The sequence below is a fragment of the Protopterus annectens genome, chromosome 2.part1 (assembly GCF_019279795.1).
Source record: "Protopterus annectens isolate FY-2018-M chromosome 2.part1, PAN1.0, whole genome shotgun sequence".
Classification (NCBI taxonomy): domain Eukaryota; kingdom Metazoa; phylum Chordata; order Ceratodontiformes; family Protopteridae; genus Protopterus; species Protopterus annectens.
In genome coordinates this window covers 1968037926-1968063009 of record NC_056729.1, presented here as the reverse complement: position 1 = coordinate 1968063009, position 25084 = coordinate 1968037926, and the positions used below count along the sequence as shown (strand labels likewise).

Below are 25084 nucleotides of genomic sequence, written 5' to 3'. Positions count from 1 at the left end.
GCTATGGAGAGGATCATTAAGGAACTCATAAACAAAGACATTGGGGACCTACAGACATTGGATCCTACCCAATTTGGCTTTGTCAAGGGCAGATCCTGCCTTTTGAACTTGGTCGACTTTTTTGAAACGGTCACTAAGGCCATTGATGAGGGTAAGGCAGTTCACACAGCCTACCTTGACCTTGGCAACGCCTTTGACACAATACCCCACTCGGGCATCATAGACAAACTCACCAGCTTAAATGTAAACCCATATGTCACAAGATGGGTTGCAAACTGGCTCAAGGACAGAACCCACAGGGTCAGAGTTGCTGGAGCTATGTCAGACTCTAAGCCAGTCTGGCGGTGTCCCACAGGGCTCAGTCCTGGGACCCCTCTTGTTCGGCATTTATTTTTCCGAGGTACAGGCAAACATAGGAGGATTGTGGCTGACAAAGTTCGCAGATGACTGCAAACTGGGCGCCATAATTGATACTCCAGCGGACACAAACATCCTTCAGAGAGGCCTCATAGAAACGGATAATTGGTGCCAGAGCCATGGCCTTAAGCTGAACGCCAAAAAGTGTATAGTCATACCCTTTGGGAAAAACAAGGTACCGACAAATTACCACATAGGCGGTAATCCATTAAGTACGGAAGAGGTAATCAGGGACCTAGGTACCCAGGTTGACAGTAAACTCTCATTTGACACTCACATTGCCAAAGTGGTTAGGAGGACCTTCTATATTGCCCACCTTATCATGAAGGGTATCACATCTAGATCAAGAGAGGTCATTGTGCCCCTGTACTCTTCTCTTATCAGGCCAATGATTGAGTACAATGCCCCATTTGGGATGTATCTCACCCGACACCTGCAGCAGTTGGAAAGACCCCAAAAGTTCCTCACCAAGAGGATAAAGGGTCTTAAACATATGTCATATGCCACCCGACTGAAAAAACTCCAGCTCTATTCAGTCGCATACCGCCTACTCAGAGGTGATCTGTGCCTGACGTACAAGGCCATGTCCAATCCTGAATTAATGGACATGCTCCACCTCAGAAAATCCAAATCAATCAGAGCCACAAGAACAAGTGACTTAAACCTCAACACAGAAATAAATAGGACGTGCTGGAGGGACAGATTCACAACCCAGAGGCTCCCTACACTCTGGAACAGAATCCCAGTCCATGTTGGGCAGAGAGCCCCTCACTGACTTTATTCAAGAGAAATCTCGACGAGTGGATGGGAGATCGTAGGTTTACCCCGGGGGTCATCTCTGTGTCACTACTAGACAGAGGCATAGTAAACTAAACCCTAAAAGGGCTTAGTATTCTCATCTTAAGGGGTGGTGTAAGCCACATACACTCTGGCTAGGCTTTTAAATGCCTTAGGGCAGATAGCCTAGTACGAACCTATGAACCTATATTAAAAACTTCGAATACAGTTGGTTTTGGATTTTGATTTCCATTTTATAGAAATTGCTTTTTTGACAGCCAACAGAATTGAACTTAATAATGCCTTCCTTTGTCTAGGCAAGTCATATCCTATGTACCAGCTCAAAAAGTCATTTCCTTAGTTACAGCCTTTCTTTCATCAAGTATTTCTGACAAGAGTGCTCTGTGGGGTATTTTTAAAATCTGCAAACTCACAACAGTCCTAAAACATTTGATGTCCTTTCTGTTTATATGTTGCAGTATTTGTAACATGAGGGACTCTGCCGCTGGCTGACTCTTACATCCGGCCACTATACAAAAGTCTAGTGCCTACTGCAAGGTACATGCAACGTCACACACAGAATGGTATAAAGGGCATGTTGACACGTACCAGACCCCAGAACGTTTCTGCCGCCTGTCAGATCTGCTCCAGTCTTCGCTCATCAGACAAGTTGCAAATCTTTTTCAACTAAGTGCCCTGTTACATTTTTTTCTTTATTACCTTTTGGCTACCATATTTTTTGAGGTTACATGTCAGCTAGGAAGGGAAAGTGTCAGCGTGGAAGGCAGATTCCACATGAGGACTATCACGACCTTTGTCTATTTTGCCTAGGCCCTGATCATGACCATACTACTTGCAAGGCCTTTGTTCCCAAGACTCTGTGTAGCTGGTTAGCATTTCTAAATTTATACCTGGAAAATCATTGCCTTAAACTTCTTGCCAGCAATATGGGAAAGTATGTCGGGCCCTTCAGGTGAACCACAAACTAAGAAGGTGAAGAAATCTAGGCCTGTTTTATCGCTGCTCCCTCTGATCCGGATGTCTTTTCCGAGGCTGATGTTGGCCCAAAGACCATTCCAGAGTTGCTGGGCACTCCTTTGATGGGTACCGGTGTGGAGGCTGTGAAGGACCCCACCAGCACGTCTTTAGGGGAAACGCAAGCATCCGTCTTGGACGTAGGTGGGGCATTTTGGCTCATTGTAACTGAAGGCCCGAGTGGCATTCCACTGATCACTGTGCGAAATGTCATCCCTACCAATATTGTGGAGTGTAGGCCAACATTGGGCCCATCCACCTTCCACCATATGGATGTTCCTAAAAAGAAGAAAATTAAACGTGTTTCTCCTGCCCCTCAGGCTCCACTAGTAAATTGGCAGGCCTTTTCCCAAGGTCTGTTTAATGCCTTTATGGCCATGAGACAATCCTCAGCTACCTCTCTCTCCCTTCTCCTTCCATTCCTCCCTCTACACCACAAAAGAGATGATCTTAGTTTTCTTCAGATGTGGAAGATTCTTTTGGGGACAGATCTTTGGCTTATTCAGCCCAAATTTCTTCTCCTTTGGGTTATGCTTCCCTAAAAGATGAATCTAATGTCACTGATTCCTCTGGAGAGGATCTCATCTGGGGCAAAGCATTCTTAAAATGAGAGAGTTTTTCAAATGTGATTGTTCTCACGTGTCAGACATCCAAAAAAGGTGCTATGACCTGCTGCAGATGGACTTGCCTTCATTTGCCATACCTCCTACTCTGCCAGCCTTCCTGGATGCCATAGCTGCAGTTTCAAAGTGCCCTGATTCACAACCTCCTGCCCACAAAAGGCCAGATGTATTTTGTAAAGGGCCAAAGGATGCCAAATTTCTGTTCGAATGCCTCCCTGCAGACCCTGCAACTATTTCAGTATCTGTGGACAAGGCCTCCAAAATGTCACCTTCCACTTCACTGCTCCCCTCAGATAAGGAGAATAAAGTCATGAAGAGAATAGGAAAGAAGGTTTATACATCAGCTATTCTGGCTTTCAAGGCCATTAATTACCAGACCCATATGAGCAGATATTCCTTAGCCCTCCTCTTGGACACTGGTAAACTACTTTCTGAGCTCCTTGGCTCCCCCCACTAAGGCCAAGCACTCCTCCTTCCTTAAAACCTCTGCTCAGGTTACACAGCATTCCATAAAGTGTAGCTATGATGTCGTGGAGGCATCAGCTAGAGTATCTGCATCTGGATCAGTCCTCAAGAGATATTCTTGGCTCAGACTCCAACCTTTGCCTGATGACATTAAGGCAAGACAACAAGGCATTATTTGGTACCTCTGCTGCAGAACTCTTAAGTATTTACAGGAAAAGGGCAAGGAGCTGTAAAGTGTGAAACCTATTTTTGTTTCCTCTGTGCCTAGGTTTCAGAGGAGCTACCCTAACAAGACCACTTTTGAAAGGAAGTCTTCCAGGCCCAAGTCTTTGAAAGGTAAGAGAGATGCTAGGAAACAATTTTCCTCTAAATCTTCCTTCTCAACTCCTGGAAAGAAACAGCCCTATCGGGCTAAGACAGGTAGTCTATGACTCCCTGCCTCCTGAACCACAAACGCCTCTTTCCCTTCACCTCTCTCTCTCTCTCTGTTTGGAAACGGATAACTCAGGACTTCTGGGTCCTGTCCATCATTCTGCAAGGATACTTTATGGTGTGGAAGACTCCTCTTCCTTTCAGGGTTATTCCACAACCTCCAAGGGAACAACTGGAACTCTTTCCCCAGGTCGTTTCCACTCTCCTTTCTCAAAGCACCATTCAGGAGGTGCTGCCTTCCCAAGTCGGAAAAGGGTTCGACTCCAGGATGTTCCTGGTATCCAGGAAGAATGGCCATTGGAGACCCATTTTAAACCTATCCCATCCAAACACTTTCCTGAAGGTTTCCACCTTTCAAATGTTAGCCTTACCCATTCTTCCTGTCATCCTTCCTCAGGTCTTTATGGTATCACTGGACATCAAGGATGCCTATCTTCGTATTCTCATTCATCATCAGTTCAGGAAATTTCTTCACTTTACTATTGCTTCCTCACATTTTTAATTCTGTGCTTTGCCCTTTGGATTATCTACGGCCCCAAGGGTATTCACAAAATACTTAGCTCCGTTCATAACCTTTTGTAAGCTACAGAGCATACAGATTTTTCCATACCTGGATGACCTCTTTCTCCAAGTTCAGACGCCAGACACTCTAAAGGAGAACCTCTCCTTCATGGGGTCACTGCTGGAGGGTCTAGGTTTCATGATCACTTAACAGAAATTTACTCTGGTTCCTTCCCAAGACCACATTTTCCTTGGCTGCAGGGTCCAGTCAGACAGGATATTGGCTTCCTTAACTACAGAAAAGGTCCTGTCCTTCATGTTCTACTTCCAGGCCATCTTGCTTCTGCAATTCCTGACTGCCAGGGAGTTTCTTTTCCTCTTGGGATTCATGGCATCCACTATCCCCATGCTTCATTTAGCCAAGTTACACATGAGAAAATTCAGGTAGTTCCTAAGAATGGTATGGTTACAACACTCCCAGTTACAACACTCCCAGTCTATGGAGTTTGTTATTCCCCTTCTGCCCTGCCTGAAAATAGTTACACTGGTGGATCCAACAGGTTTCAAGGAATCAAGGCTTACCCTTGCAATCACCTCTTCCCAGTCAGGCACTGTACATGGATTCTTCAGACCTGGGATGGGGAACAAACCTAGACTCATGGAGGGTCAGAGATGTGTGGTCTCCCACTCAGAAGAGGGAGCACATCAATATAAAGATGAGAGCCCTGATTTTTCGCTCTACAATTCTTCAAACGTCTTCTTTCCCCAGGGGCCTTAAGCTGGTTTACAAGACAGTACCATGGTTCCCTGGTATGTCAACATACAGGGAGGGACAAAATCCTGTCTCCTGTGCAGACTGGCTTTACAGGCCTGGGAGATAGCTACCCAGAATCAACTTACCCTCTAGGCGGTTTACATACCCATGACCCAAAATGTTGTGGCAGATGCAGTGAGCAGGTCCATGTCTCATTCCCACGAATAGATGTTACACAGGGATGTGTTTGTGGACATGATCCATCGATGTGGTACACCTCAGATAGATCTCTTTGCCTCCCCCATGAACAGACAACTTCCCAAGTTTTGTGCCAGGGTCCCAAATCCCCTGGCATGGAAGGTGGACTCCCTGCCTTTCTCTTGGAAGGAGATGTTTCTATATGCATTTTCCCTCTTCCCACATTTCCAAAAGGTCATGTTGAAAATCCAGCAGGAGCAACCAAAAATCTTGCTGGTGACTCCCTTTTGGCCAAGACAGCATCGTTCTCCCTTCTGCATTTAGCCAAGGGCAATCACCGCAAGTTACCCCACAGAATGGACCTATTCACACAGGACAAGGGAACTCTAATACACCCACAGATGTCAACTCTACAGCTGACCCTGTTGGTGATGGCTTTGATTCTCTTCAGACACCTTTTCTGTGAGGACGTGCTACAAGTTCTGCAGGAGGCCAGAAAACCTACTACTGGGAAATCCTATGTTTATAAATGGAAAAAGTTTTCTTTCAAGTTTATTAAAGATTTACAGCCACTTCTGGTGGATGTTCCAGTGATTCTGTCCTGCCTGTGTAAATTATTGAAGAGTGGACTGTCATAATTTTCAGTTAAAGCTCACCTTACTATCATCTCTGCATGTCTGCCTGTTTCTCCCCCTTTAGCTTCCAGATTGGAAGTTAACCTTTTAAAAGGTGTCCATATTAGACCACCAAGGAAACCAGTTCCTCCTCCTCCTTGGCATCTTAACTTTGTCTTAGAAAACTTACTCTGGCCCCTTTTGAGCCAGCAAGTTCTGCTTGTGTGCAACACTACACTTGGAAAACAGTCCTCCTCATGGCCACTACTTCTACTAGAAGGGTTTCTAAATTACAGCTTCTGATGTCTTCTTCCCCTTACACGTTTTTTCACAGGGTTAGGGTATCTACGTACTAACACCTCTGTGACAAAGTGGGATATTACCAGCACAGGTAGCTGGAATTTTGTAATAATAATATGTCATTTGTGAATATCAACATGATTTATACAAGATGCTTGTGGTACAACTGTATGTCGTGTATATCAAACTGGTCTGTACAGATGTGTGTTAAAAAAGTATTTTATAAAGTGCTTGTTCGTAAAATGTAACCACAGAGTGCCCTGCTGGAAGAGAACAGAAATGTACATGCACTATTGTAAATGTTTAAATATATATATTTTAATAGTGGAAACTGGACTACATGAGGTTAACTTCAGAAAAACACTGAAATTAAATTAATGTCTGTACTGTAGAGCTTTCTGTATTGTCTGTATGGTGGACTAATTACTAGTCTTGAAATGCGGAGGAATGTAATTGTTTTATGACTTCCATTGTCTGCCAAAGATCTGAGCAGAAGGCTTTGTCTGTGCATTTTCATAGGTAGATGCTAAATACTGCCAGCGTCCGGCAGTGAGGGTTTCACCTGGGATAAAGTTAGATGACAAGAAATTGTCATTCTGCAAGCTATCCCAGCAGTAATATATGAGATATTAATTTGAGAAGTCTCTTAGAGAGTGCAATCTGTATTCTGTCTTGGACCGGATTAAGAACCATTCACCACATCTGCCTTGCTCTGATGAAGTAGGTTCATAGGTGTGTACTAGGCTAATGGCCCTGGGGTCTTTACAAGCCTAGCCATAGGATTACCCTGGCATCATGCTACCCGACCTTAGTTCCCTGTGCCTTTGTCGAGTAGAGGCACTGGAGTTATCCTCTGGGTGAGTTTTCCATTTCCCATCCACTCTTCAAGATTTCTGTTGAAGAGGGTCAGTGAAGTACTTGGCTTGACATGTATGGGGGGATGTCTATTCCATAGCATGGGCAAGTCTCTAGGTTATGAACCTGTCCCTACAGAACGTTCTGTCGATTGTGGTAATGAGGTTTAGGTCTCTGGAGTATGTGGTGGGATTGGGATTTCTTTAAATGTAGTATTTCTAACAAAGCTGTGTCAGACATGGCTTTGTAAGTCGAGCAGAGATCGCCTCTTAAGTACGATATGAGATGGAGAATAGTTGGCGTTTTATGAGTCTGTCCATATAGGACAAGTGCTTAAGGCCTAGGATCCTCTTTGTGAGGTACTTTTGCGGCACCTCCAGTTGTTGCAGGTGTCTAGTGAGCTACATGCCAAATGGGGCATTGTACTAGTTGATTGGCCTAATGAGGGAAGAGTAGAGGAAGACAATGACCTCTTTCTTCCTGGATGCAAAACCCTTAGTAGTGAGATGTGCCACATAGAAGGACTTTCTGACCACAATGGCAATGTGGTGATCAAAAGAGAGGTTGCTGTCAATCTGTGTTCCCAAATCTCTTATAACGCCTTCTGTGTTCATTCGACTACCATTGATGTGGCAATTCATGGGAACTGGGTTTTTCCCAAAGGGGATGACTACACATTTTTTTGCATTGAGCTTAAGGCCATGGTTCTGACACCAGTTATTGGTCTCAGTGAGGCCATTCTGTAGGATTTCAGCATCACTTGGGGAGTTAATAATAGCTCCCAACTTGCAATTGTCTGTGAACTTTGTCAGCTGGAGTCCCTTCGTGTTGGCCTGGACTTCAGAGAAGTAGATACCAAACAGGAGAGAACCCAGGACCGAACCCTGTGAGGCTCCACTTGTGACTAGTTGGCAGTCTGACTTGGAGTCAGCTACTTTCACACTGTGGGTTCCATCTGTGAGTCAGTTTGCAACCCACCTAGTGTTGTAGTGGCTGACGCCTAGCTTAATGAATTTTTCTATGATTCCTATGTGGGAAATGGTATCAAAGGCCTTGGCCAGATCAAGGTAGGCTGTATGAACCACCTGACTGACTCAAAGAACTCAACCAAGTTGAGCAGGCATGATCTACCCTTCACAAAACCAAACTGCATGGGATCCAGAGTTTGGAGATTCCCTATATCCTTGTTTATTAGGTCCATGATGATGCATTCCATAACTTAGCTTAAGTTACTTAAGAATAATATAATTCTTTTAGATATAGTCAGAAATATAGTGAACCTTAGTTTAGATATTTGTATTTATTTATTTGAGTGTGTCCAGCAATGTTATTTTAAATATTTCCTGTGGTTTTGCTCTGATGTCACTCTGAGTATATATTTAGTATTGTCTTATTCTTTTATTATTTATTATTATTTATACAATGACTGGCCATTAAAATTCTAAAACGAGCATGCTGATTGGCCAGACAACCAGCATGCCAGTTGTAAATCCAAGAATATACCAAAGGAAAAAGGTCCGGTCACCCGGACTTTTTTCCATTGTTATATTCTGTAAGTTTTATTAATTTTTAACAAAAATTAAAAAAAAAAAATCTGTAATCCTGACTCCGGACATACAAGAAAGACAGGAGGGAGGAAATACTATGAAAATCAGATACATTATTTAAAACTAAAGACACTTATTTTGTTTGTGTATTTCCTCCATTCTGCCTCTCTCCTACCCGTAAACTGTTGGAACCCTTTTTAATTAAAAAAAAAAAAGAAAAGCAAGAAAAAAGGAGCAACGAAGATCTTTTCTCCATTCATTCCTTTCCAAAGCACTAATGTACTGAGTAAGCATCAGAATGCAAGTCCCATACCCATGCACAATACATCAGAAAAAGCCCCAGCATACCAGAAAACTGTGGAAGGGCAGCACGGAGTCATTATACAAAGGCATTATTTAAGGCTTTTTAAGCTCTTGGTCAAACTACCATTTGTATTAATATTACACAGATTGGACACCCTTTGTTTATTCATAGATTCATAGATTAGTACTAAGCTAACTGCCCTTGAGAGCCATTTTAAGCCTAGCCAATTATCCCTTGGGAGACTCAAACCCTGCACTTTTTGCTTGCAAGGCAAACACCTTAACTATTAGGCCACCCTCCCAACCCTAGGGCCTTAAAGTAGCTGATAATGAGTTGGCTAGTGGCAGTAACTACCTTATAGTCTGGGCAAAAGGGGGACATAGATAGTAAACCTGTGACTGCCTTTCCCAGGTGTGTGTGTGTGTGTGTGTGTGTGTGTGTGTGTGTGTGTGTGTGTGTGTGTGTGTGTGTAAATCAAACCTCAGAGTGTGTCTCGGCTACTTGGGCAGGGATATGAAGCACTGATTGGACAGAGAGGGTGCCGGAGGTCTTGGCTTGGCCACTCAGCTGAGATCTCAATTCTATAGCTGTGCCAGTAAGGAGTCTTACTGGGAATCTGGAGAAAGAGGGAGCAACCAGCCCCGGAATGATTTGTGATCTCTGTGTGCTCTTAAGGGAAATTGCACTTGATGCAGAGAGCTGAATCTGGAAATACTGTGTGTATGTGTGTACCTGTTATTCTCCCAGTATACGTCCCCACTGTTGCCAGTGGTGAGGATTGAGGCTCCTTGATTACTGGTCCCAGTTGTGGGTCATCACACCCTCCTTTATACCCAAGGTGGTAAATGAGTCATCACTCAGTCAAGCTTTTCACCTTTTCTTCCCTTCTCCTCAATCCTCTAGTGAGAGGATCCTATACACTTTAGATGTGCACTGGCAACTCAGACATTACTTGGGTAAAACCAAACCAATTAGGAAGTCTGATTGGCTATTTCCTGTCACCCAAGGGTCCTGGACAAGCCTGTTTCCAAGCAGCCTATTTCCTCTTGGGTTCCCAAAACCATTTCCTTCCGTTGTGTTACATGGGAAGAATGTCCTGTCATCTGTTGGGGCACATTCCACTGGAGCTCTGTCTTTCTCTGGTGCCTTTTTTAACGGTTTAGATACCTGTTCTATCCTGGAAGCAGCTGCCTGGTCTTCTGTTCATACCTTCACGAAACGTTATAAGTTAGATGGCATTTTCAGGTCCAGACTGTTTCAATAGGGCTATTTTGCAGGGGTTTGTGGAGAATGTTACTGCTCCTCCACCCAATTCTTCTACATGAGCTTTGGTATTCCCCCTCATGTTATGAATACTGCAACATATGAATAAAAGGACATAGAATAGTTGTGTAAAATCTTACCATAACCAAAGATGGTTTTCTCTTCTGTATGTTGCAGTATTAACCCCCTACCCCCGCCTTTCGCCTGAGGCTTGCCTGATTTCTGGTGGCGTGTTTCCTCACCTAGGATCTGGCTGGTGCTTTTTTGTGGCATTCAGTTCTGAGATCCGGGACGTGCCGATGTCTGCCTTATACCCGACAATTTATGGCTGTCTTACGATTTGTTCTCTGTGCGACATTGCATGTACCTTACAGTAGCGCTAGACTTTTATATACTGGCCAAATGTATGAGTTAGCCGGTGGTGGACTCCCTCATGTTATGAATGCTGCTGCATGTAGAAGAGAAGGACATCTATGGTTGTAAGATTTTACACAACTATTCTTTCCCGGTAAACTCTTTTTTCCCCTTCAAACTTCCTATATTTGCTATCTAACTGAAGGCCTTCATATCTCAACCTTCAGCCTCTTGGGTGTCTCAGGCCTTTGATGAACTGATGGAATTGGTTAGTGGAAAGGCGTGGGAGTCACCAGATACTATGGAACCTGTCCCTAGGAGACCAAATACATTCATAACCGCTCCAGTGGAAAAAAAAATTCTTACTAAAGCCATCCCTGTAGATGCTATGGTGGTGGCAGCAGCCACCAAGAAGGAACTCTCTGAAACGTCCTCATTTGTCCATCCACCAAAAAAGGGGTCTTGAATGATGGACAGATATGGGAAGCGTATTTTCTCATCAGCGACTTTTACCCTTCGGTCGCTGAACTACCTTACACAGTTCACTAGGCTACAAAGAGATCTCCTGAAGGAGTTGGGAGATACTCTATAAGGTTCACTAGCTGCAGGGGTTTCAGACAGTGACCTCTCGGCTATCCACCTTAAATTCCATAGTTAACTCCTCTATGAGGTTGATTTCCTATGCAGCGGATGAGGCGAGCAGGGCAGTGGGTTTAGGAGTTTGCCCAAGGAGGCACTCCTGGATGCACTTGACATTTTGCGGAACCTTTTAAGTCTACCTTTGTCATCACCCCTTTCAATAGTTCTCACTCTTTGGACCAAAAGTCAAGGACGCACTCACCAAATGCAAGCAGGAAGGGGGAAACTCTCTCTGCCGTTGGGGTGTGTTTTTCCGTCCCTTCCACATCCTATCCTAAAGGTCAGAAAGGTGGAAAAATGTGGTTCAAGAAATCCCAGTGACTTTTTCAGGATGCACATGGTGAATGCTTCCCCAGGGGCGGGGGGGGTAATAATGGTAGATGCTGTCCATGAGGCAGAGGGGGTCCGCAAAATCAGGGTGACTGTGATTCCTTTTGCAGCTGACCCTTTCAGCGCACCTGAAAGGAGGCCCGTCTGACCTACTGTGGATGCAGTCGGGGGGCGATTATCTTTGTACCCAGGAGCCTGACAAGATATCACAAAAGACAAGTAGGTACAAAGTATAGTATCCATTCCATTCCCATCCCATAGCTCTGAAGGATCCTGGATGTTCCACCCACTCTAAGGGAACAGGCAACTATAGAGATTCAGAAGTTGCTAGACAAAAGAGTCATCCAAGAAGCCCCCACAGACCAAGTAGGATTTGGAACTTACTCAAGATTCTTTTTAGTGCCAAAAAGAACAGGGGACTGGAGACCCATATTGGATCTCAGCAAACTAAACAAATTCGTAAAGATGTCCAAGTTCCGAATGGTGACACTGCAGTCAATCTTCCCTTTTTAGGGAAAGATAATTGGATGTGCTCAATAAACCTCCAAGATGCGTACTACCACATATAAATGGACAGAGCATCAAGGAGTCACTTCCACTTCTGTCTGGGAGCCGTTTGTTATCTGTTTCGAGCTCTGCCCTTTGGTCTCACTACAGCCCCCAGAATGTTCACCAAATGTATGGCAGTAGTCACGGCTCACTTGAGATGGCTAGGAATCCAGGTGTTTCCATCTCTAGACGACTGACTCCTGACTGCCACCACTAAGCATCTACTACAGCAGTCCAGAGACACAACCCTACAAATTTGTTCTCAATTAGGGATAACAAACTTAGGGAATTTTGCTTTGTTGCCTTGTCAGCATATTACCTTTATAGGAGCAGAGTTAGACACCGTCTCCATGATAGTAAAATTACCTGCAGGAAGAGTTTTGGTACTCAGACAACAAATTTCTGATCTCCTGCCAAAGACAAAAATAATAGTGAAAACAATCCTGAGAGTTCTAGGGAGAATGGCATCAACGATAACCCTAGTTCCATTAGCCATGATGCACATGAGAATTATTCAGTGGCTTCTTTTTTCTCAGTGGTCCTTACAAGAACTTCCCATGTCCCACCAGATCAGAGTCTTGCAAGAAGGATCCAAGATGGTGGCTCCTCTCCACTCATGTCACATCAAGTCGACCCTTTACTCCACAACAACCTCTGGAAACAGTAACCACGGATGCCTCCCAGATAGGGTGTGGGGCCATTATCTGGGGAGGACGGTCCAAGACACTTGGCAGGAACATGAGACCCATTTGCATATCAATGTTCCAGAGATGAGAGCAGTGCTCTTGGCGTTGCAAGCACTTCAGGACTCTTTTCCACTTGGAACAATTGCAATTCAGTCAGACAGTACTGTCGGTGGTTTGGTACATAAACAAGGAGGAACCAAATCTTACCCCTTTTGCCAAGAGGCACTCAGAGTATGGCAATGGGCAATCTCTTCCCAACATTTTCTGATAGCAGTGCACATCCCAGGGAAATCCAACGTGATAGCAGACAGACTAAGCATAGCAATTCTGATGCCTCACGAGTGGTCTCTAAAGAAAGAGATAGCAGAAAGGATATTGCGGAAATGGGGTCAGCCTTGCAGCGACCTATTTTCCACTCCCATGGATGCCAAATGCAGCAGCTATTTAGCCCTAATCCCCCTTTCTGGGGGAGTCACTCAAGGATGCTCTTGTTCACAATTGGCCCTCGGGACTATTGTATGCCTTTCCTCCATTCCCCCAGTACCACAAGTCCTTCAGAAAGCCTACTCTTTGGGAAGCAGGTTGATTCTCATCGCTCCATACTGGCCTCATCAGATTTGGTTTCTTTTCCTCTGGCCACATCTTCAGGACGAACCATGGACTCTGGATCTAGTTCCATACCTTCTCACTCATATGTCGGGAACCTTCCACCCCTCCCTCCAAACCCTCAATTTGACAGCATGGCTGATCCAGTTCCCAACTTAGGCTTCACAGTTTTTCAGCAGTAGTTAAATACATCCTGGTATCCTCGCACAAAGCTACAACTAGGGAGTTATATTCTAGCAAATGGGAAAGTTTCTTACTCTGAGCTCAGAGTAAAAACATCAATCCCCTTTCTGCTCCGATCTCTTCTATTTTTGAGTTACTATCAGAGCTTTTTCAACAAGATTCAGCAACAGCTACTATCAAGGTACAATTAGCTGCAATTTCTAATTTTCATATAGGAGATGGAACTTCTAACTTGATGTCACAGAGATTATATAAAAAAACAACACCAAGACAAAATTGCAGGAGGATTGAAAATAATAGTTTACAATATCCACGACTTGGACTGGCTCCAAACACTTCAATAACCACGCAGCAATGCAAACAAAATATTTAATTCCAAATCCACCAATGTTCCTTTTATGTTTAATAAGACTTCCTTATTTATTCCTTCTAGGAAGTTTCATATTAAATCCTCACAATATTTCAATTGTAAATCAAATAGGGTGGTTTACTTAGGAATGTGCGTCATATGTCTTAGTTTTTACATTGGGAAGACGGAAAGGCATTTAAACAGGAGAGTCTATGAACATCTATATGATGTTAAAAAAAGAAGAGAGACCAATGCCTTTTTAAACATTCCCTGACATGTCCTAATATGACGTTGAAGTTTTTTGTGTTGGAGCAAGTGGATGTTGACCCCAGGGGAGGGAGTTGGGAGACCAAATTAGAATATAGGGAGTTGCTATGACAACTGAAGTTGAACGCTGGTCAAACCCCAGGGTTAAACGACAATATTAGCATTAGTAGTATGCTTAAATTAAGATCTGCGAGGTTGTAGTTCTTTTTGTGACAAACCCTTTAGTTTTGTTTTTACTTTAGTTTTTAAATTCTGCTTTTTTTATATAAAGGACGTATGATTAATGGGCTGGTCAAGTAATGGTTTTACAATTATTTAACTTTTTAATTATTTAACTACTTGTCTTTAATGAATTGCATTTTACAATAAATGTATTTATTGTTGGAATATTTTGTACTGAACAAGAACATTATTTTTACATTTTTATACTTTTATATTTTTAATTTATTACAAGAGGTGGTTCCAGGTCTCTTACGTACTTTAAAAGTCTGATTATATTTTAACTATTGATTACATACTTTATGTTCAACAGTTGCAGTCAATTATATATTATTTTTTACAACAGGATTTAGATAAAGTTAACATTATGTCTACAACATGTTTACAACACGGTTTGTTAAAATATATATATGTATTTTTAATTTTGTTTTTAAGGAATTGGATGGTTTTAAGGATTCAGTGTTTAGGGGGTCACATGTTGTTACGTGGTGGTATTTAAGCACATTGTTTCCTTTCAAAGGTTCTGAGGAAGCCTGGGATTGGTCCCAGGGGAAAGTGCTTAACTCAATTTATTGTGACTTCCTTCGTGGGTTTGTGTTGTGGCTTTGGAATAAAATATTTAGTTTGCATTGCTGCATGGTTGTTGAAGTGTTTGGAGCCAGTCCAAGTCGTGGATATTGTAAACTATTACTTTCGATCCTCCTGCAATTTCATCTTGGTGGTGGTTTGGATTATTTACATTTTTTTTGCTGTTCCGAGAGATTATAATAAAGCCTTTTCACAGAGTACCTCTTTATTAAGACTCCCCCATTAAAGAACCACTCTTGTCATGGGACTTGAATTTTGTTCCAACATATCTGACCTTGTTCCCTTTTGAACCCTCGTCATCTTGTGATCTCAGATTTCTGTCTTGGAAAACAATTTTCTTAGTTGCTATTACGTCTGCAAGAAGAGTCTCAGAATTGCAAGCTTTATCAGTCAAACCTCCTTATTTAATCTTCCATAAGGATAGGGTATCTCTCCGGACAAACCCATAATTATTTACCTAAGGTGTGTTCACAACATAACTTAAACCAATCTGTTGTGCTGCCAGTGGTTTTCCCTAATTATGGCAACAAGGCAGAATACAAGCTACATCAGTTAGATGTGCATAGACAACTTTGCTTCTATTTATATAGAACCAAAGATTTCAGGAAGTCTAATCAATTGTTTGTTTCATTTTCAGAAGTCAAAAAAGGCACGCCAGTTTCTAAAGTCTCACTCTCAAACTGGCTTTCAAATTTTATTACCTTTATTTACAATTCTAACAAGAGACAACTACCTTTCAAAGTCAAAGGTCACTCTACTAGGGCTATGACAATGTCATTTGCTTACCAGGCTAAACTTTCATTGGATGATATTTGTGCCTCTGCTACGTGGGCAACACCTCACACATTTATCACTCATTACAAAATGGATTTAGCCTCCAGGGACAGGGCCTCCTTTGGTTCCACTGTACTGAAAAGTGTACTCCCATGAGCCACCCTGGAAATATGGTGCTAGGGAGAGTGTCCCAACCAGTCAGAATGAAGGCGAGATAGGACAATATAACATATAAATAAGTTATGTACTCACCATAACGTTCCATGTTTGTTGTCCATCTTGCCATTTATTCTTGCAATCCCTCCCACCTTCCCCCTGCCTAAGTCTTCTAGAGAACCTGGAGGATTTCTTCCTTGGACAAGAGCTCCTCTGGCTTTCTTTGCTTTTGGTATCCTTTATTGTAGGACTAGTGTTCACATATGACCATGAGTAGCAGCAAAGATCATCTGGGGAAATCACACATTGCATGGTGGGATAGTTGTTCAGCTATGAGCCAAGTAAAAGACTTCGAGCTATAGTATGTGGTCGAGTCGGAACCAGTAAGAATGAATGTCGAGATGGACAACAAACATGGAACGTTATGGTGTGTACATAACTTTTTTTTTTTTTTAGCCGCCTCCACCTCTTACCTTGGCATAATAGTCTTCTGTTAATATTTCCTGTAGTGCTTTCTTGATTTGTACATTTCTCTGCTTTATACAAATGTTCATAACATTTATGAAATATCTCTAATAACCCTACATGATCCCTGGTTATTTTTCCTTGTTTTAGGGTCCCTTAGTCTGGTGACAACCCTTTCTAATTTCTGTTGCCTATGTCATTGTATTAAAATTATTTATGCTTTGGAGTTACTGTCAAAAAAATAGTTGCTTAACAGCAATCTTTCTAAAGTCATGCATGTTATCCAGATACTCCTTTATCACTTTGTATTTGTGCCTCTTCTTGTCCTGTGAAATTCCCATTATTCTGCAATACTTTAACCTTTATTGGCCCCTCTAAGTAATTAGTATTACTTCTTAACCATATAATCTCTGTCTTATTTCTAGCCTATTTTTAAACTCCATTTTCATTTTATCCCACTCACTAGCTATAACACTATAACACTGAAGATATTTTTATATTCCCTAATAACACACAGATAATTTCCACAAACTATTCTTTAAAATTTTCTTTTTTTAACATGTAGGTGGGAAATGACCAGTGTCTGATTTTTAAGTCATTAGCCTGCATTTTTATCTTGGTTTTTATCGGTAGATGACCTGAAATAGTCCTTGCTGTCGAAGCTTTCAATTAAATGCACATGTTCATGTGAAATAGAATTTATGTTCAGTGTAGCCCAGTTGTTGTACCTTGGGAATAAGATGTGAATTCTGAGTCCCTACTCCTAAATTTAATTCTTCCATACCAAATATTTTCATAAATTACTTCAGAAGTCTATCTTTTTCTGTTATAGTTGCCTTTTAGGTCCCATCATATATATTCACTACTGCAAATCAAGTTCCAGTCCCCACCTGTAGGTAATATTCCCTGCTGAAAGCTGATCATTTCTCCTAAGTTTTTCTTACGCTCCATCGTAGCAGTTTTAGCTGGAAAATAAGTACATGCCAGCATAATCCTCCTTCCTTGCCAATAGCCACTTACTACCACAAATCTACCATTATTGTCTTTTTTTGCTTTTACAACACTGTTGGAGCCCCTTGGCAATTAGTATAATTGATTTGAAATTATTTTTCTCAAATTCACATGCTCATTCTTTCTAAATGTGTCTTCTACAGCCTTGCTACTTGCACTCTGCATTTCTTAATATAATTCAATGCTCTTTCCTTTTTGTCTATACACGCAAGGCTATTTACATTCCAAGATGATATGGATAGTGTAGCCATTATGTTAAAAAGCTATTATTCCCACAAATTATAAATTACATTTTATTTGAACATGTATTTTCAGCTTTTGTTATATGCACACACTGTTTGACAAGGCTGATCTTTTATACAGTTGTTTTTTTCTGCATTTGAACCGATGCTAGATTTTCAAGACTTTTTATTTTAATGAAAACCCTCAAACAAAAAACTGCATACATTTTCAGAACACCCCATCCCTTTCTAATGTAGGACAAATGCATGTAACTATGCACATCTTTAAAAAATGAAGTTTAAGCCCCCAGATAGGAGCATTTGCCAGAAATTGACAGCTGCACCCACAGGCATTACCTAACATAAAATTAAGGTTACCCATGCTTAAACACATGGTAGTCTGTGTTCCCATTTACACTTATTGCTGTTTTGTCTTTTGTCTCTATTCCTACATTGTTGCACTTTTAAATTTTGCATTTCCCTCAGCAAAGAATGCTCAGATATCTCAAGATTAATGGCTTGCATCTGCAGACAGCTAGTTTCCACAAAAGCGGTAAGCAGTGAATTTTTGTCAATGTACAAATGCCTTCAGGTGCAGACATCTTGACTCCCACTGAACATTTGCTAATAGAAAAACAAAACAAGCTACTATATTTGCAGATGCAAGACACCTGTCATTTTTATGGGTTTGAGCATTTTGTCTTATTTTTTCAAGCCTACATGTTTACAGAATATATCTGTTTATAGCTTAAGCCAATGACATTAATCAAAACATTCATACTTGTAAAAATAAAAGAAAATAATTCTATATATAATATAATCAGTGCACTTTTACACTCCACTCACACACCAACCTAATATCATAGCAAATTAACATTAAACGTACTTTTATCCAGTCGTTATTCTCTTGTTAATACGGTAAAAAACTATATTTGTTGCAACTAAGAAAATACTAGTTTATTTTAATATATTTAACACATACAACAGTGATTAAAAAGACTAGCCCCACATTTAAAATACCCCTGACTACATGCTACCTAAAACTGCTTGCTTTTCTATATATAACATGCACTTTATAACCTGAAACATTGTACACAAATAGTAATAAAATATTTTACTTATTTTTCCATTTTAGTGTCATTCCAAATGTAAATTGCATCATGTGGGTTATATGCTTTGCAGTCCACTGACAAGTTTAATAAAGTCAACAAAACTCTAGACTTTCTCAGACACTTTTTCTTGAAAAGCCATATTTCACAAATGTGATTCATGCTTTATAGTCTTGCATTTATTCACTAATTTCACTTAGTCTTCTTCCTGTTAATCACCATCTCCCTTCACCAAACTGTGGTTCAAGGCCAGGGTACTTCTGATTCTTTTAGTCAGTTCTTGCTGTTTTTTTTTCTGTCTGTCAAGCATTTTCATTTGGAACATTGGAAAAGGTTTCACTGCCAAAGTCTATCATCAGAAAATTGAGAAGAAGAATCCCCTTCTGTTGGCTTACTTCTTGTTGACTAACATTTATTTCCTCCTTAGGCTGTTCTGCATGCAAAAAATTATTTGATCCTCACGAAAAAATTATTCTGAAGACAGCAGGATACAAGAGTTTGTCTCTGTTATGCCTCTTCACATTCCCTGATTTCTGGGATAAATTTGCTTCTCTTCTGCTTGGTGTACAGTGAATCATCATCTTCTGCAAACACTCTGCTGTCTCTAACTTTTAATACTTTTCCTTTCTGCCACAGTTTTGCCAGAATCAACTTTCTGTTGGTATGATTAAATATTTTCTAATACAGGTCTTGACTGCTTTCGTATGACCAGGTTTGGAGTGTGCACTCAATATGCCCTTTCAAGTAACAAAATGTTGGTGTGGAATTCCAGTCCAGTTGCTTATTTGTGCTTTCATAAAACAAATGTATTCTGTTCCTTCCAGTTTTTCTGGTACAGCAGAAAATCTCAATTTTTGTCTGTGCGTTCTGTCTTCTAACTACCATTTTTTGACACTGCTCTTCTTGAGAAGTCTCATACTCAAAGCAGCCTTTTCTTCATTTCAGCATCTGATTTTTGCATTTTTATCAATTCATCTGAATAGCTAGTTAAAGTTTCTTTTTCCAGCCTTCTGTTATTTGTGCTGGAATTCCTCTTCAGGCTTTCATTTATTTTAATAATCCTCTAAATTACTGGAAGCCATCTTCTGTATCAAAGCTGAAGCTTGAACTGCTTTTTACTGAACAGCTGCGGCCTACTTCCCAGCCATTGTTTTCTCCTTACCTTTTCTTGTTGATATTCTTTCAGATTCTTTCAATTTCTTTTTTGCTGGCATGGAAGCAGTGTACTTACTAACCAGTAACTAAATTTTACTCGGGCTAAAAATGTCACTGGCTCTTTTTTTCTCAGTTTTGTTTTTCACATTTAAAGAGTTGAAATTGAGCTGTTGATCAGTGTCCAGTCATCGTGGAAGTCTGCTTTGAAACCTTTTTATAGTGTAACCATGTCACTTTTTTTAGGTTCTTAAGTTTATACCTGGTAGTAGATCACTTGGTGCTTAGACAGAGTACCCACTATTTGTTTCACCTGCCTGAAAGGCCACAGAGAACAGTCCGGGATAAATTTTGGACCCCCATCCATTTGTCTGCAATTATTTTGAAGAGGATTAGAGAGGTGTTTTGATGTTCACTGGGAGTCTGCTCAGAAGAGAGATCTGGCAGGCTCTGTTAATGTTATGTTACAAGTTTAGCTGTCTGGCTAAGAGTGTTGGTAGTCTACTAGAAAACAGAAATCAAAATCTAAACCAATTGCAATTGAAGTACTGAATATTGTAAAAGAGATATGGTTTGTTTTCTTTTCAGTTAATATATGTATATCTGTCTTTAAGATTTAATGTAATAAAGGTGTAAAAAAAAACAAAATGTAGGGTGCAGGCAGTGATGGAGTTAACCGCCTTTGCAGATAGAGGTAGGAGGTCAGCTAGTACATGAACATTCATTGCCCTAAAGGCCAAGCACAAGAGTTACCATGCAAGAGACTGAGAATAATGATAGTGCCCCAATCAAACAGGGTAATTGGAAGTGCACATTCTGAAGATTTTCTTTGTTAGGAGCCACTGAGTTTTTTGATTTGTGCTGTATGCCTTAATAGGTATATAACAAGGGCGGAGTCCTTACATTCTATTATAGGCCCAATCGGGGAGGAGTGGAGAAGGAGCAGTGACATCCTTGGATCAAAAAATATACCCTTAGTGATTAGTTGCATTAGATAAAAAGGCTTTTTTGATGGTAGTTGACACATTGTGGATAAATGAACAGTTTATTTACAAGCATACCCAGATCTCAGACACTGGTGTTTACTTTGAGTGGGGTGATGATGTGACAGGCACTATACCCAGGTAAAGGAGTGTTTTCTCAGCACCAGTACCATGTTTCAGTGATTTTACCAGTATGTACACACACACACACACACACACACACACACACACACACACACACACACACACACACACACGCGCGCACACACACATCTGTGTACAGATAGGTTGCTCCACGTATCAATCTGGATCTATATATATATATATATATATATATATATATCTGTGTGTGTGTGTATATATATATATATATATATATATATATATATATTCAAGGGTCAAAAATAGGTTTCAAGATTGAGCATTTTCTTGATGTCCTTCAAGAATGCAACTGCAGTCATAACATATGGGGTTGTCCTGCCTCAGGCAGCCCTCGGTTGGCCGGATTCCAAAGTCTGGGTCCGGCGTCGGCTGGTGTCGCCTCCTCTCCGACGTCAGAACGGCTGGAGTATAAAGGCATCAGGAGGCGACACCAGCCGACGCCGGGCCCAGACTTTGGAATCCGGCCGACCGAGGGCTGCCTGAGGCAGGACAACCCCATATGTTATGACTGCAGTTGCATATCTATCGGACATCTACATTTATGGTAGGTACAAAACTGTACTTTTATTATCTTAACACTGAGCAGTTCCACATTCAGATAAGCCTGATCTGATTTTGTTTAACTGGAAGAGACAAGATCCAGAAGACTGAATTCGCCCAAAAAAGAGGGAAGGTGTAGACCATCTTCCCTAAGGTGACCAACATTGGATCTTTCTGGAATGACACTGATTATAAAGCCAATTACTGAAGTCTGTTATGTTTTGTTTGTGTTGTGGCAACATTCACAATGATTGGACTAGTCATATCCCAGCCCTGTCACACACACAGACATCAGTCATGTCTCTCGATCTCCTGCGGGCCGAAGCATCTAGGATCATTCACTGCCACTTGAGCAGTTATGTGTGTGTGTGTGTGTGTGTGTGTGTGTGTGTGTGTGTGTGTGTGTGCGCTTAAGGGACAGAGAGCAAGTGTCTGTGGTGACACCATGCTGTCCTTATAGAGCCTGATGAGTGGCATAATTGTTTTTAACAACTGAGGCAGGTATGCTGAGAACATTGTCATGGGTGGTGACATGCTCTAATGGCCTTGACCACTCCACTTGGGTAACTTTTGATTGTAGTGTGTTTGAGAGATGAATATGTGAGGTTAATATATTTGGAGTTGGTAGAAGTAGGCATGAAGGTTAGAGGCATGTGTAGTTGGTTGAGGTCTGCATCTTTTTGCATGTTCCCTGGGAGGTTTAGGTAAGGATGTTGTCGGGATTTGTTTTTGCTTGGTTTTACCATACTGTTAAGTAGCAGTATAATGGGATAAATCTGGACACTGACTTTCTTTCTAGAGATGTCAGACTCCAGTTTGAATAGATGTGCACAGCTCTAGCAAATGGTCTGTTTGCAAGGCAGCAGCAGCTTGCTGTCAGAGGATGCAAGATCGTTTTCTACACCGTCTCAGGGTGCCTAGTTATAACAGGTTGGAAACAGATTGTATTTCCATGGTATCTGAGTTGTGATGTGCAAGGGTAGGTAGATGTTCACAGTCTAGAGAGAAATGTGTGTTTATTCTATAATATGTGCAGGTAACCATTACAGAAAGATTACACTAGGAGCTGCTCACAGGTATTAACTGTAAAAACAGACAACTTCCTTATAATAGGAAATACTTTAAGAAACTTAAGTTTACAGTCATGTGGGTACTCATAGTCTAGATATTGGTTATGTCTTGCCAAAACTAGCTTTTACCTGGCTACCAGAATGACATAGTAGTAAGGTCTCATGAAGAAGGCACATTATAGCATGATATAACAATCTGGCTAGGATGCTATAATAGTAGTGCAAAATAACAGGTGGAGTCAGTGTTACAGCAACAGAAAACAGATACCACAGAAGAATGAGGTTTATCTATACCTGTTTTAATACCACCTACCCCTCCCCTATCCTTTTAGTGTGACTAGTAATACTTAGAGGAGCAGCCAGTTACTCACAGTTGTACAATCAGCCACATGTGCATCACATGTCCTCCAAGCAGTCTGTAGCAACCCACAGCTGCTGCACATTGCTTTAGGTCGACCACAGTTTTAAATTGCGCTAAGTAGCTCACAGCTGTTTTTAACTGCCCAAAGCAGCTTGTAGCTGCTGTGTGTAGCTCATATTTTACAGTTGCTTAATGACTCTTTGCAGTCCACTGGCACAGTTGCTACTTAACCTAAATTACTTCATTTAGTCAGGTAGTGTACCCCGACCAACTAAACTTTATTTCCATTTGATGAAGGTTTGCATGTGAAACGCAGTAAGGCTTTCAGCATGATTGGTGGTCTGCTAAGATTTAGTATTAACAGTGAAAGAGTTTTTTTTTTTTATGTATTATGTAATGGTCTTAGGGGATACAAAAATACAGCAGTTCTTCGAGAGGGTGAGTAATGGACTTTTGGCTGAGTTATGCACTAACGTGGAACAGGTTGACTGTATACACCTTGTACCTTTTCAGCAGCTGACTTTCCATCTTAACCTGCCAGTTAGTAAGTGATGTTCAATGCACAGTTTGATTTGTTTGCTCTACAGACTTTAATGGGCTGATGAAGAGTGTGTGCTCTCTTTTGTTTACCAGTTTTCACTAGACACTACTCAATTCACTTTTTTTTTCCTTTTTCCCAGCAACTTTTTAATTGCCAATCTCTACACAAGCTGAGTTTGCCAGACAATGAGCTGTCAGCATTACCACCATCCATCGCAAATCTTATTAATCTCAGGGAATTAGACATCAGCAAAAATGGTAAGTTTTGTTAGTTGTTATAGTGGATAACTGAAAATTTAGTTGAGTAATGTTTACTTGTTTAGATGTAGATATGGTTAATGCCCTTCTAGTCAGCTGTGATTTTGCTGCACCACAGGGGAAAAGGAGTTATCTGAACTGAGACTCGTGTAGTTTTAATAAACTCTGCATTATTGTTGAGTCAACAGATAGTTATGTTCTTCATTATGTCACAGTTGCAGTATTCCTTATATCCTGGACTTTACCACTAAGATTGTAGTTCATTTGGCCAGGCATCATGTACTTCTGCTCCTTTTCCCTGTTGCAGTCAACATCTTTTCTGAAGCATATCCAACAAACTGGTATAACATGGATGTACACCTGTGCCATCTTCAGAACTTTCTTGCCACACTATATGTATATGTAGATCCAGATGGAGCTCAGGTAGATAAGTACTCATTGGGGCTTCATTATTTCTTCTGTGCTGTATGTTTTTTGGTTATTTTGATCATTACTACCTTTCTTAGCCTAACACAATATTGGGGGGGGGGTGCAGCTGTAGTTGGCAGACCCCTTACAGAGACTGAGATTGGTCTGAAGCAACTGACTTCAGACCAGTGAGGCATGTTTGCAGCCCCCAGACTGAATGTCATCATCTTCTTCTTGGTCCTGTGACGTTGTCCCTTTGGAGACCATTGTAGCTGTGGACCAAGGCACGTCTGATAGCTCGCAATGGTTTTCCCCAGATGCTTGCCCTTTGGGGAAAAAGGAACCCAGAGTAAGTATTACCAAGAAGAGGGCGGAACGCACAAAGAAGTTAGGTTTTGTCATGTTTGTCCAGCTTGTCAGTCTGGGCTGTAAACACTTGTGAGGGGGCATTTCATTCAAAAAGATACAGAAAACAAAATATATTTCTTTTCCTCTACCTTAGCCCAGAGTGTTTACCTTCCTCAGGACAAAGGTGGAAAGCTACCTACAATATTATGTAGACCTGACAAATAAAAGATGGCCATGCCAAGGGGATTTCTCATGGCTCTGGGCTTCATTGCATCCACCACTTTTAATGGTCCTCCATATTAAACTTTGCACAGGGAAAATCCAGTGGTACCTCGGGTCATTGTGGCGCCAACCCTAGATGTTGTGATTTCCATTCTCCCATTTTTAGCAAGGGAGTTATAATGGTGGACAAAGCCGTTCTGTAGAAATTGGAGAGGCTTTTTGTGTAAAAGGCCCCAGTCCAGACTGTCACCACAAATGCAATAGATCTAGCTTGGGAAGCATTATTTCAAGACGTCAAAGTCTAGATTACTTAATCCTGTTTCACAATGGAGGTTACACTTCAGTGCTAAGTAGTTGCTGGCTGTAGTTCAGGAGCTAAGGACATTAAGCTAATTTTGGATGGGAGGGCCCATGAAAGTAGTGGCAGATACCACTATTGTGTAGTACTT

General features: G+C 41.3%; 1 protein-coding gene across 2 annotated transcripts in view; it reads left to right on the top strand.

Annotated features, from left to right (window-relative positions):
• Window positions 1-25084, top strand: part of ERBIN (erbb2 interacting protein) — a 3184408-nt gene that overhangs the window by 961130 nt on the left and 2198194 nt on the right. For both annotated transcript variants that reach the window (XM_044063352.1, XM_044063353.1), the window contains exon 5: window positions 23540-23657. In XM_044063352.1, the coding sequence (XP_043919287.1) occupies window positions 23540-23657 (118 nt within the window). The remainder of the gene's footprint in view (window positions 1-23539; window positions 23658-25084) is intronic.